At 46.0% G+C, this 14,806-nt stretch overlaps 1 protein-coding gene across 1 annotated transcript in view; it reads left to right on the plus strand.

The window, feature by feature from the left end:
- The window catches only part of LOC139265448 (putative per-hexamer repeat protein 5), a 30,163-nt gene that overhangs the window by 13,107 nt on the left and 2,250 nt on the right, over positions 1–14,806 (plus strand). The window contains exons 3-4 of the mRNA XM_070882459.1: positions 10,319–10,399; positions 11,543–11,613. Of these exons, the coding sequence (XP_070738560.1) occupies positions 10,319–10,399; positions 11,543–11,613 (152 nt within the window). The remainder of the gene's footprint in view (positions 1–10,318; positions 10,400–11,542; positions 11,614–14,806) is intronic.

Raw genomic sequence — 14,806 nt, forward strand, 5'->3', positions numbered from 1 at the left:
TTAAGTTCTGGACCATGGTCTCTAAATTAACTGTTTCATTCTCCATCCTAATGCAGAATTCCACCATATTATGGTCACTCTTCCCCAAGGGGCCTCGCACAACGAAATTGCTAATTAATCCCCTCTCATTACACAACACCCAGTCTAAGATGGCCTCCCCCCTAGTTGGTTCCTCGACATATTGGTCTAGAAAACCATCCCTTATGCACTCCAGGAATCCTCCTCCACCATATTGCTTCCAGTTTGGCTAGCCCAATCTATGTGCATATTAAAGTCACCCATTATAACTGCTGCACCTTTATTGCATGCACCCCTAATTTCCTGTTTGATGCCCTCCCCAACATCACTACTACTGTTTGGAGGTCTGTACACAACTCCCACTAACGTTTTTTGCCCTTTGGTGTTCTGCAGCTCTACCCATATAGATTCCATATCATCCAAGCTAATGTCTTTCCTAACTATTGCATTAATCTCCTCTTTAACCAGCAATGCTACCCCACCTCCTTTTCCTTTTATTCTATCCTTCCTGAATGTTGAATACCCCTGGATGTTGAGTTCCCAGCCCTGCTCATCCTGGAGCCACGTCTCCGTAATCCCAATCACATCATATTTGTTAACATCTATTTGCACAGTTAATTCATCCACCTTATTGCGGATACTCCTTGCATTAAGACACAAAGCCTTCAGGCTTGTTTTTTTAACACCCTTTGTCCTTTTAGAATTTTGCTGTACAGTGGCCCTTTTTTTTCTTTGCCTTGGGTTTCTCTGCCCTCCACTTTTCCTCATCTCCTTTCTGTCTTTTGCTTTTGCCTCCTTTTTGTCTCCCTCTGTCTCCCTGCATAGGTTCCCATCCCCCTGCAATATTAGTTTAACTCCTCCCCAACAGCACTAGCAAACACTCCCCCTAGGACATTGGTTCCGGTCCTGCCCAGGTGCAGACCGTCCGGTTTGTACTGGTCCCACCTCCCCCAGAACCGGTTCCAATGCCCCAGGAATTTGAATCCCTCCCTGCTGCACCACTGCTCAAGCCACGTATTCATCTGCGCTATCCTGCGATTCCTACTCTGACTAGCACGTGGCACTGGTAGCAATCCCGAGAATACTACTTTTTAATTGAGCTCCGAGCTCCTTAAATTCGTTTCGTAGGACCTCATCCCTTTTTTTACCTGTGTCGTTGGTACCAATGTGCACCACGACAACTGGCTGTTCTCCCTCCCATTTCAGAAGGCCCTGCACCCGCTCCGAGACATCCTTGACCCTTGCACCAGGGAGGCAACATACCATCCTGGAGTCTCGGTTACGGCCGCAGAAACGCCTATCTATTCCCCTCACCATTGAATTCCCTATCACTATCGTGCTCCCACTCTTTTTCCTGCCCTCCTGTGCAGCAGAGCCAGCCACGGTGCCATGAACTTGGCTGCTGCTGCCCTCCCCTGATGAGTCATTCTCCCCCCCCCCCCCCAACAGTACTCAAAGCAGTGTATCTGTTTTGCAGGGGGATGACCACAGGGGACCCCTGCACTACCTTCCTTGCACTCCTCTTCCTGCTGGTCTTCCATTTGCTATCTGGCTGAGGACCCTTCTGCGGTAAGACCAACTCACTACACGTGATACTCACGTCATTCTCAGCATCGTGGATGCTCCAGAGTAAATCCACCCTCAGCTCCAATTCTGCAACTCGGACCGTCAGGAGCTGGAGGCGGATACACTTCCCGCACACGTAGTCGTCAGGGACACTGGAAGTGTCCCTGAGTTCCCACATGGTACAGGAGGAGCATAACACCCGACCGAGCTCTCCTGCCATGACTTAACCCTTAGATACACTTAAATTGGCAACAACAATGCTAAAAGTTACTGACTGATATAAAAAAAGAAAAAGAAAAACTACTCACCAATCACCAGCCAATCACTTACCCACTAGGCTGTGATGTCACCTTTCTGTTTCTTTCTACTTCTTTTTTGCCTTCTCCTTGTAGCTGCACAAGTACGCCTCACCAACGAACTCCCGACGCCTCTCGCGGCCTTTTATAGGCCTCTGCTGATCCCCGGACTCACGCCTCACCAACGAACTCCCGACGCCTCTCGCGGCCTTTTATAGGCCTCTGCTGATCCCCAGACTCACGCCTCACCAACGAACTCCCGACGCCTCTCGCGGCCTTTTATAGGCCTCTGCTGATCCCCGGACTCACGCCTCACCAACGAACTCCCGACGCCTCTCGCGGCCTTTTATAGGCCTCTGCTGATCCCCGGACTCACGCCTCACCAACGAACTCCCGACGCCTCTCGCAGCCTTTTATAGGCCTCTGCTGATCCCCGGACTCACGCCTCACCAACGAACTCCCGACGCCTCTCGCGGCCTTTTATAGGCCTCTGCTGATCCCCGGACTCACGCCTCACCAACGAACTCCCGACGCCTCTCGCGGCCTTTTATAGGCCTCTGCTGATCCCTGGACTCACGCCTCACCAACGAACTCCCGATGCCTCTCGCGGCCTTTTATAGGCCTCTGCTGATCCCCGGACTCACGCCTCACCAAGAGCTTTCACAGTTATATAAAAAGGAAGAGAGAAAGAAAGAGTGTCTTTTTATATAGTGCCTTTCACAACATCTCAAAGTGCTTTACAGCCAATGAAGTATTTTTTGGACTGTAGTCACTGTTGTAATGTGCGAAACGCGGCAGTCAATTTGCACACAGCAAGTTCCCACAAACAGCAATGTAATAATGACCAGATAATCTGTTTTTGTTATGTTTATTGAGGGATAAATAATGGCCAGGACAATGGGGATAACTCCTTCTGCTCTTCTTCGAAATAGTGTCATGGGATCTTTTACGTCCATCTGAGTGGGTAGACAGGGCCTCGATTTAACGTCTCATCTGAAAGAAGGCACTTCTGACAGTGCAGCGCTCCCTCAGTGCTGCACTGGAGTGTTAGCCTAGATTTATGAGCTCAAGTCCCTCGATTATTGCCCAAGCCACGTGCTAATTAGCATAGAGGCAGATAGATCAGGCGGATTAACACGTGGCTAAAGGGTTGGTGTGGGAAAGAGGGGTTCCTTTTCATGGGACACTGGCACCAATTCTGGGACAGGAAGGAGCTGTACCGATGGGACGTGCTCCAAGTGAACTGGGATGGGACCCATGTCTGAGCGGAAAGGGTAAATACGGAGGTGACAAAGGCTTTAAACTAGTAAGATAGGAGGAGGGATCTATGTAACCAGCCTAAGTATAAACAACACAGGAAAAGAGAGCATAGGAAAGAATAAAGTAAGGGAGGACATTGATGGCAAGGGAATAAATAGAGTTATAGAACAGCAGGGCAAAATTGGAGACTGCCCCGAGAGGAAGTGGGCGCAAAATCTCGCGCTCGACATCCTCTCTGGGGCGGGACCGGGGTGCTAACCAACGTAAATTTTTCAGTGCTACATGGAGGGGCGCGTAGCGCTGGCGGGAAAACAGGGCCCTCCCCTTCCATTAAAGGGCAGGGCCAAGCTCCCAACTCTGCAGGGGGAGGAAAAGGCCACAGCTAGAGTACCAGGGAGTTGCACACAAGCGCTGGGCTGGGCTGCAACATCGCGGCACGGACCCTGCGATCTGAAGTGAAGAAGGCTGCGACTGATATGTCGGCCATTTTTTAAATTTTCAGTGCCACACTACCTCTTTAATTTTTGGCCCGTGAGCGGCCTATGAATGCTCCAGGATGAAAATGGGTCGCTGTGCACGGCGATGACGGCACGCTACTGGTTATTGCAATTGCTAGAACTCCCGCGGAATTTCATGGGAAACAGTAGCGGAGCTGCGCCCGGCGAAACGTTGTTTAGCTCCGTTAGCACCCAAAGGGGTGTTGACGAGGGGCAAATGTGACAAATCTTTCCCCTCCTAATAGTGGAAGGAAGGTGGAGGAAGAAATATGCAGACACGTTAGGGAAATAGTACAGAACATAGAATAATAATCATGGGTATTTCAACTATCCCTATATTAATTGGACAGAAGCGGTACACAGGATAGGATTACACAGAATATACGGCACAGAAACAGGCCATTTGGCCCAAACAGTCCGTGTCGGCATTTATGCTCTACTCGAGCCTCCTCCTGTCTTTCCTCATCTAAATATATTGGCGTAACCCTCTATTTCCTTCTTCCTCATATGCTTATCCAGCCTCCCCTTAAATGCATCTCTGTAATTTCCCTGCAAATTTGCTCCTCTATATCTTTCCCACTAATTGGTGGCCTATAGAATACAGCGAATAGTGTTTTTTAAAATTATTCGTTCATGGGTGTCACTGGCAAGGCCGGCATTTATTGCCCATCCCTAATTGCCCCTTGATAAGGTGGTGGTGAGCCGCCGCCTTGAACCGCTGCAGTCCATGTGGTGAAGGTGCTCCCACGGTGCTGTGAGGGATGTCATGTATGTAACCAGCATACTAACTACTGTAAACCTTATACAATTGTAACCCTCCTTGTAACCACTACATACTGTATATACTTACTAGAAATGCACACCTTGACCACAGGGGGTATACTTGTGGGAGACACTCCTTACCTGGAGATTCAGGTATATAAGGGGAGGTCCCTCGCAGGGCCAGCACTCCTTGGTCCCGGTAATAAAGGTGAAGGCCATAGAGTGACTGTGATTGCAGTATGTGCCTCGTGTGATTATGTTTTAGAGTTAAGGACCCAACAAGGGAGGGAGGGAGTTTCAGGTTTTTGACCCAGTGACGATGAAGGAACGGCGATATACTTCCTGGTTAGGATGGTGTGTGACTTGGAGGGGAACTTGGTGTTTCCATGCGCCTGCTGTTCTTGTCCTGCTAGGTGGTAGAGATCGCGGGTTTGGGAGGTGCTATCAAAGAACCCTTGGCGAGTTGCTGCAGTGCATCTTGTAGAAGATACACACTGCAACCACGGTACGCCGGTGGTGGAATAAGTGAATATTTAAGGTGGTGGATGGGGTGCCAATCCAGTGGGCGGCTTTATCCTGGATGGTGGCGAGCTTCTTGTGTTGTGGGAGCTGCACTCATCCAGGCAAGTGGAGAGTATACCATCAAGGTAGGTAAAGGGGATAAGGGAATGGAGTTCCTGCAATGTGTACAGAACTCCTTTCTAATCCAATATGTAAAAAGGGAGGATTCACTATTGGATCTAGTAGTGGGGAATGAACCAGAGTAGATAAGAGAAATAAAAGTAGGGGAACATCTCGACAATAGTGACCATCATAATAATATATGCTTTAAGATGATAATTGAGTTTGATGAAAACTAGAAGAATGAGAGGTGATCTTATTGAAGGGTGTAAGATTCTGAGGGGGCTGGACAGGGTAGATGCAGAGAGGATGTTTCCCCTCGTGGGGGAGTCTAGAGCTAAGGGGCATAGTTTCAGAATAAGGGGTCTCCCATTTAAAACGGATAGATGAGGAGGAATTTCTTCTCTGAACGTCGTGAATCTTTGGAATTTTCTACCTTGGAGAGCTGTTGAGGCTGGGTCATTGAATATATTTAAGGTAGAGATGGACAGAATTTTGAACGATAGGGGTGTCGAGGTTTATGGGAGGCGGGCAGGGAAGTGGAGTTGAGGCCAAGATCAGATCAGCCATGATCGTATTGAATGGCGGAGCAGGCTTGAGGGGCCCACTGGCACACTTCTGCTCCTATTTCTTATGTTCTTGTGTTCTTACACCTATTTTTTTCTTGATTTCATACAAATAAAACTCCAGTTACTTTTTCTGTCTTAAATGCTTTCTGTTTTTTTTGTGCTAACTTTGAATTGGCTGGGCCACGTCTTACCAACAGCAAGTCCAGGTGCATCCCGTGAATGGGCAGTTTTGTTGGCAAACATGTGTAGAAGTTGTAAACACAGGTATGTGATGGTAATTGTAACTTGCTGCCTGGTCGAGTCTCTTTGGCCGAAATAGATATCTCGGGGAAGATGAATGAACTAAAATCTCCGGCTTCTTGCATAGGCCTCTGATGGAAGACCTTCGTTACAACATGTACAGAAAATTGGTGAATGGTGTTTACTGTGCCTTGGGGGTGTGGGTGCAACTGCCACTGGCAGTATTCCAGCAACCTATATACTCGGTAAGTTCTGAACAGTCCAATCTCTAGAAGGAAGAGATGTCTTGAGATCTGTACATTCTGATGCTGGCTTGTGTTAGTGGCAGCTCTAACATCAGTGGCAAACTAGCAATGTAAGGGAAGCAATGCTACTCTTTTCAGAGTTAATGGAAACCTCATTTGTTTGTTCTATGGCTTGAGCATTTGAACTTTTAGGTAAACGTAAGAATTAGGAGCAGGAGTAGGCCATTCGGCCTTTCATAGAAACATAGAAAATAGGTGCAGGAGTAGGCCATTCGGCCCTTCTAGCCTGCACCTCCTTTCAATGAGTTCATGGCTGAACATTCAACTTCAGTACCCCCTTCCTGCTTTCTCGCCATACCCCTTGATCCCCCGAGTAGTAAGGACCTCATCTAACTCCTTTTTGAATATATTTAGTGAATTGGCCTCAACAACTTTCTGTGGTAGAGAATTCCACAGGTTCACCACTCTCTGGGTGAAGAAGTTCCTCCGCATCTCGGTCCTAAATGGCTTACCCCTTATCCTTAGACTGTGACCTCTGGTTCTGGACTTCCCCAACATTGGGAACATTCTTCCTGCATCTAACCTGTCTAACCCCGTCAGAATTTTAAACGTTTCTATGAGGTCCCCTCTCATTCTTCTGAACTCCAGTGAATACAAGCCCAGTTGATCCAGTCTTTCTTGATAGGTCAGTCCCGCCATCCCGGGAATCAGTCTGGTGAACCTTCGCTGCACACCCTCAATAGCAAGAATGTCCTTCCTCAGGTTAGGAGACCAAAACTGTACACAATACTCCAGGTGTGGCCTCACCAATGCCCTGTACAACTGTAGCAACACCTCCCTGCCCCTGTACTCAAATCCCCTTTCTATGAAGGCCAACATGCCATTTGCTTTCTTAACCGCCTGCTGCACCTGCATGCCAACCTTCAATGACTGATGTACCATGACACCCAGGTCTCTTTGCACCTCCCCTTTTCCTAATCTGTCACCATTCAGATAATAGTCTGTCTCTCTGTTTTTACCACCAAAGTGGATAACCTCACATTTATCCACATTATACTTCATCTGCCATGCATTTGCCCACTCACCTAACCTATCCAAGTCGCTCTGCAGCCTCACAGCATCCTCCTCGCAGCTCACACTGCCACCCAACTTAGTGTCATCCGCAAATTTGGAGATACTACATTTAATCCCCTCATCTAAATCATTAATGTACAGTGTAAACAGCTGGGGCCCCAGCACAGAACCTTGCGGTACCCCACTAGTCACTGCCTGCCATTCTGAAAAGTACCCATTTACTCCTACTCTTTGCTTCCTGTCTGACAACCAGTTCTCAATCCATGTCAGTACACTACCCCCCAATCCCATGTGCTCTAACTTTGCACATCAATCTCTTGTGTGGGACCTTGTCGAACGCCTTCTGAAAGTCCAAATATACCACATCAACTGGTTCTCCCTTATTCACTCTACTGGAAACATCCTCAAAAAATTCCAGAAGATTTGTCAAGCATGATTTCCCTTTCACAAATCCATGCTGACTTGGACCTATCATGTCACCTCTTTCCAAATGCACTGCTATGACATCCTTAATAATTGATTCCATCATTTTACCCACTACCGATGTCAGGCTGACCGGTCTATAATTCCCTGTTTTCTCTCTCCCTCCTTTTTTAAAAAGTGGGGTTACATTGGCTACCCTCCACTCCATAGGAACTGATCCAGAGTCAATGGAATGTTGGAAAATGACTGTCAACGCATCCACTATTTCCAAGGCCACTTCCTTAAGTACTCTGGGATGCAGTCCATCAGGCCCTGGGGATTTATCGGCCTTCAATCCCATCAATTTCCCCAACACAATTTCCCGGCTAATAAGGATTTCCCTCAGTTCCTTCCCCTTACTAGACCCCCCGACCCCTTTTATAACCGGAAGGTTGTTCGTGTCCTCCTTCGAGCCTGTTCCGCCATTCAATAAGATCATGGCTGATCTTCTACCTCAACTCCACCTTCCCACACTATCCCCATGTACCTTGATTCCCTTGGTATTCAAAAATTTATCGATCTCTGTCTTGAATATATTCAATGACTGAGCCTCCACAGCCTTCGGAGGTAGAGAATTCCAAAGATTCACCACCCTCTGAGTGAAGAAATTTCTCCTCATCTCAGTCCTAAATGGCCGACCCCTTATTCTGAGACTGACCCCTAGTTCTAGGCTCTCCAACCAGGGGAAACATCCTCACTGCATCTACCCTGTCGAGCCCTTTTAGAATTTTATGTTTCAATGAGATCACCTCTCATTCTTCTAAACTCAAGGGAATATTGGCCTAGTCTACGCAATCTCTCCTAATAGCACAATCCCCTTATCCCAGGAATCAGTCTATTAAACTTTTGTTACACTCCCTCTAAGGCAAGTATACCCTTCCTTGGGTAAGGAGACCAAAACTGTACACAGTACCTGGGTATGGTCTCACCAAAGCCCTCCATAATTGTAGTAAGACATTGTTACTCTTGTACTCCAATCCTTTTGTAATAAAGGCTAACATGCCATTTGCTTTCCCAATTGCTTGCTGTACCCTCATGTTAACTTTCTGTGATTCGTGTACAAGGATACCTAGGTCCCTCTGAATAGTAACATTTCCCAGTCACTTAACATTTTTTTTTAAATTCTGCTTTTCTATTTTTCCTACCAAAATGCATGATTTTACACTTCTCCACATTATGGGCCTGAATTTCCCCAAGAGTTGCTCTTTTTTTTTTTGGAGCGATTTGATTTTTCTGGAGTATCTTAAAAATCCCCATTCTGCACATTTAATTTGCGCCAGTGTAAGTGAGTTAGTTAGTATTTGTTTTAGTTTCGTTTTTTTTTCAAAAGGGGATGATGCCAGCCACCTACGCCTGTTTTGGCCATTTAAGCCAGTTTGGACCATTTTAAGCCAGTTTGGACAGCTAACTTAGGCAGCATATGTGGCCACTTGTGGTCACACAGAAAACCCTTGCGGAGAGTTAAGAAATCAGCGCAGGTAGCCTCCAAATGGCAGTGTTATGATGATAATGCTAGTTTTTTTTTAAATCCCAAGCAACGAGACTGGACAGGGTATAGGTGCTATCAGCCTGATTAAACTGAGTATGGTATTTTTACAAAAATAAAAATGATCTTGTAATGAAGGCTGAAGTATAGGGGCCACTTAAGCAAGGGGGGCGGTGGGGGGTTTCTTTGTAAATAATAGATTAAGAGCACCAACGCTCTCACCTAATGGATCCGTGTGTGTCATCACACCACATTGGATTTTGACTTCTGCAGCACCAAAGAATTGCCCTGACTAGGTTTAGAAATTTAAAACGTTAGACTTAACAAAAAAAGCATGTCAAAATGTAAACTTAAATTTTGGTGTTCAGCATTGCATAGTGTGACTCTGATAATTCGTAATATTTTTGAATTCTATGCAGTAGTGGGTGAGCTGTAAGATACTGCAGATAGGGAATTTTTAGTAAAGATAGTTAGATATTAAAGTACTGGAAAATAGGTTTCATAGGTTTAGTACCGGCACTTTTACAGATACTGGGCCCTAGCCCTGCCCCTCTGCTGGCTCTCTTTCAGAAGTACGGCCCCAGCTCCGCCCCCCACTGTTTTTGCCACGTCAATCCAAGGCCGAGCACTGACCCCTACACGGAGCAGGGAGAATATGGAGCTACGTTTTTGGTGCCGTTTTGGGAGCAGAAAGTTGGCGCACCTCAGGTAAGTGCGCCGAAAAAAACGGAGGGGGAAATTTGGGCCCATAATTCCATCTGTCATGTTCTAGCTCACTCACTTAACCTGCCTATGTCCCTATTCAGCCTCTTTGTGTCCTCACAGCTTACTTTCCCACTTAGCTTTATATTGTCAGCAAACTTGGATATATTGCACTCTGTCCCCTCATCAAAATTATTAATATAGATTGTAAATAGCTGCAGCCCAAACACTGACCCCACTAGTTACAGCCTCCCAACCCAAAAATGACCCGTTTATTCCTACTCTCTGTGTTTGTCCGTTAACCAATCCTCAATCCATACTAATATATTACCCTCAATCCCATGATCTCTCATTCTGTGTAATAACCTCTTGAAAATCCAAATCCACTGGTTCCCCTTAATGCAGGATGTCTTTGGAATTGAAATAAAGGTGACTGGGAATGCTACAAGACCAGAACACTGGAGTGAAAGCTCCAGCACTTACACTTCCATCTAACACGTTTTACTCAACTTCTGTTTAGAAGCAGCTGCTGAGTTGGCTGCATTGGAAAAGCTGAAACGTCAGAATATTGGACACGTTTCTATCACTCCAAGCACTGTTGGTGAGTGAAATATTATCACTGCAAGTCTAATTATAAAAACTGAGCCAAAATGCATTGAATTCTCAAAGTGTCTGAATTTTTAACTGCAACACTGCATATTCTAAAGTTTATTTTTATCCTTTTAAGAAAACGTATCCAGTAATTTAACAAAAAAAATCTTAAGATGCAGGGTCACTGGGAAGGCTTAGTGATGAGCCGGCTTGAACTGCTGCTGTCTTTTTTGTCATGGTTTTATATGGCTTACTGGGCCATTTCAGAGGGAAATGAATTGGTGTGGGATCAGACCGGGGAAGGATGGCATTAGTGAACCAGTTGGGTTTTTATGACAATCCGACAGCTTCATGGTCACTTTTACTGATACCAGCTTTTTATTCCAGATTAATTTAGTTTTTTTAAAACTGAATTCAAATTCACAAACTGACCTGGATTATTAGATCCAGGCCTCTGGATGATTACTACAATAACATAACCACTACGCTATTATACTCATGTTAAAATAAATTGGTTTTGATACTTGGAACAAAATATGAAGTTGTGCACAATTTCTTAAAATGGATGGATTAAGTATATATGAGCAATTGAGTAGATTGGTGCCTATACTCTCTGGCGTTTAGAAGGATGAGAAGTGATCTCATTGAAACATGTAAGATTCTGCGGGGGGGGGTTGACAGGGTAGATGCAGGGAGGATGTTTTCTCTGGCTGGAGAGTCTAGAACCAGGGTGTATAGATTCCGGATAAAGGGTCGGCCATTTAAGACTGAAATGAGGAGGAATTTCTTCACTCGGGGGGGTTGTGAATCTTTGGAGTTCTCTACCCCAAAGGCCTGTGGATGTTGAGTCATTGAGTATATGATTAGATTTTTGGACTGTAGGGAAATCAAGGGATATGGAGATCGGATGGGAAAGTGAAGTTGAGGTGGAAGATCAGGCATGATCTTATTGAATGGCGGAGCATGCTCCAAGGGACGTGTGGCCCATTCGTGCTCCTAGTTTTTATGTTCTTATTTTCTATTTGAGTAAAGAACAAACACAAACTGTTCCTTCCTACCTCCCACGATGACGCATTTTACCTGAACCAGAACAAATGCTTATCTGGAAATGACTAACATTTTACTAGTAAGTGGAATTTTGATTTCTTTTTAGGGGGTACACTGACACAAGAGGAAGTTAGGAGAAAGCAGCAGCTAGACTTCAGTAAGGCTGAAACGATGCAGGTAAAAAAAAAAAAATGCATGTTTTACAGACCACATTTTCGCCATATTTGTGAAGAGGTGACTGATTCAGGCAAATTAATGAAATTCAACTTGCATTTGTATAAACATTTGCCAATGTAAATTGGGCAGTTTCATAGGAATGCAAGAAACGTCATCGGCCCTCTATTAACCAAGGTGGCAGTGGGACTGGATATTGGAGACTGTACAGTGGCATAGAACTTCGGATTTATAATTAGACTTCCAGTCAAAATCTGGCAATTACTTTAGATTAGAGATGTTTTGACTCAAACGATGAGGGCCTCATGTTATAAGAGCAAGGCGGGCGACATAATGTCTTGTATCTGGGGAGAAAACAGCAGGCTCTTCCTCAAATTAGCAATTTTCCTCTTTTTAAAAAAAAAAATCATTCACGGGATGTGGGCATCGCAGGCAAGGCGAGCATTTATTGCTCATCCCTAATTTCCCTTGAGAAGGTGGTGGTGAGCCGCTGCCTTGAACCGCTGCAGTCCATATGGTGAAGGTGCTCCCAAAGTGCTGTTAGGGAGGGAGTTCCAGGATTTTGACCCAGCGACTATGAAGGAACGGAGATATATTGCCAAGTCAGAATGGTGTGTGACTTGGAGGTGGTGGTGTTCCCATGCCTTGACCTTGTAGGTCAGGAGTGGCCAATTATTTGGGCTGGAGGGTCACTGAACAAGTTTTGGTGAGCTGTCGAGGGCCGTACAGTGTTTTTTCCATACAAAAGCCGGTGAGTGGCCTGCGCAGGACCTCCAAATGGCTATGCGGCTTTGGGGAGTCAGGAGGTGAGTCACTCGCCACAGAATACCCAGCCTCTGACCCACTCTTGTTGACACTGTATTTATGTGGCTGGTCCAGTTAAGTTTCTAGTCAATGCTGACCCCAGGACGATGGTGGGGAATTTGGCGATGGTAATGCCGTTGAATATCAAGGAGAACTGGTTAGACTCTTGCTTGTTGGGGATGGTCATTGCCTGGTACTTGTGTGGCGCAAATGTTACTTGCCACTTATCAGCCCAACCCTGAATGTCATCCAGGTCTTGCTGCATGTTGGCACGGACTGCTTTATTATCTGAGGAGTTGTGAATAGAACTGAACACTGTGCAATCATCTGCGAGCATCCCTACTTCTGACCTTATGATGGAGGGAAGGTCATTGATGAAGCAGTTGAAGATGGTTGGGTCAAGGAGACTGCCCTGAGGAACTCCTGCAGTGATGTCCTGGGGCTGAAATGAGTGACCTCCAACAACCACAACCATTTTCCTTTGTGCTAGGTATGACTCCATCCAGTGGAGAGTTTTCCCCCTGATTCCCATTTACTTAAATTTTACTAAGGCTCCGTGATGCCACACTTGGTCAAATGCTACCTTGATGTCAAACGCAATCACCCTCACCCCTGGAATTCAGCGCTTTAGTTCATGTATGGACCAAGGCTGTAATGAGGTCTGGAGCCGAGTAGTCCTGGCAGAACCCAAACTGAGCATTGGTGAACAGGTTATTGGTGAGTAAGTGCCGCTTGATAGCACTGTCAACGACACCTTCCATCACTTTTCTGATGATTGAGAGTAGACTGGGTGCTAATTAGCCGGATTGGATTTGTGCTGCTTTTGTGGACAGGACATAGCAAGACAATTTTCCACATTGTCGGGTAGATGTCAGTGTTGTAGCCTCTACCAACCTGACCCCGCCAAACAGCACTGCCCCCCGATTATCAAAATCCACGACAAGGCATTAGACAAGGTGGAGCATTTTCCATACCTCGAGAGGCTACTGTCAACAAGAGCAGACATTGATGACTAGGTCCAACACCGCCTTCAGTGTGCCAGCGCAGCCTTCGGTCGCCTGAGGAAGAGAGTGTTTGAAGACCAGGACCTCAAATCCAGCACCAAGCTTATGGTCTACAAGGCAGCAGTGATACCCACCCTCATGATTGAGATGTGGACTATATACAGAAGACACCTAAAAACACTGGAGAAGTACCACCAGCGCTGCCTCTGCAAGATCCTGCAAATCCATTGGGAGGATAGATGCGCCAACGTCAGTGTTCTTGCTCAGGCCAGCATCGAAGCACGACAGCCAGGATGTTGTCGGGGCCCGTAGCCTTTGCTGTATTCAGTGCGCTCAGATGTTTCTTGATATCACGTGGAGTGAATCAAATTGGCCGAAGACTGGCTTCTGTGATGGTGGGATCCTCAGGAGGAGGCCGAGATGGATCAGCCACTCGGCACTTCTGGCTGAAGATGGTTGTAAACTCTTCAGCCTTGTCTTTTGCACTTGTGTGCTGGGCTCCACCATCATTGAGTATGGGGATGCACATGGAGCTTGCTCCTCCAGTTAGATGTTTCATTGTGCAATCATTAGTTGATTCAACAATCTTCTTCTTGGGCAGTCCCTCGGAGTCGAGGATGACTTGCACTCAACAGTAACTTTCAAAAGGGAATTGGAAATACAGGCAACTCTCGATAAACGGCAAACCCGCTGTAACGGGGTTTTTAAAACTGTCGTACACGTGAATATCTCGATCACCTCAAATATCAATCACACGCACATTGACTCAGGTGTGCACTGCTTTCTCACTTTGCAACTGACACGGGCATTAAATAACTGACACACATGTGAAAATCGCGGTCATTTCAACTAGCAAGCACACACAAATTGAAGCAGGTGAATCCATTGTTATGTATTTTATTACGTACACTCTATGATAACATGAACTAAGTCTTCGTGGTTGGTTCTATCACCGTCAAATTTCAGCTCTGAGACGTGTATTCACCCTAGCGGCAAAATTGTTTACCCAGAATAGCCCAATCCCTGAGGACCCAGATAATCGAGAGTTGCCTGTACACTTAAAGAAAAATGTACAGGGCTGTGGAGAAAGAGCAGGGAGGTGGGAAAGCATGGCCACCAATGGGTGAGCGATTTAAGATCAGGGGGACAGAATTCGAGGAGCACAGAGATCCTGGGGATGGGGGTTCTGGGGCTGGAGAAGATTACTTGGAGAGGCCATGGAGGAATTTGAAAACAAGTATGAGAATTTCAACCATGATGGATATTCCTTTATTATCTGTATCTGTTATGAAGAGGGTGTTGTGGTCACATTTCTTCAACAAAAAAAATGCATTTTAATCATCTCTGCACAGGAATCAGGCAGTCACTTTAAATGTTAGGTAACTTGA

This window comes from Pristiophorus japonicus, chromosome 6 (assembly GCF_044704955.1).
Source record: "Pristiophorus japonicus isolate sPriJap1 chromosome 6, sPriJap1.hap1, whole genome shotgun sequence".
Taxonomy (NCBI): Eukaryota; Metazoa; Chordata; class Chondrichthyes; family Pristiophoridae; genus Pristiophorus; species Pristiophorus japonicus.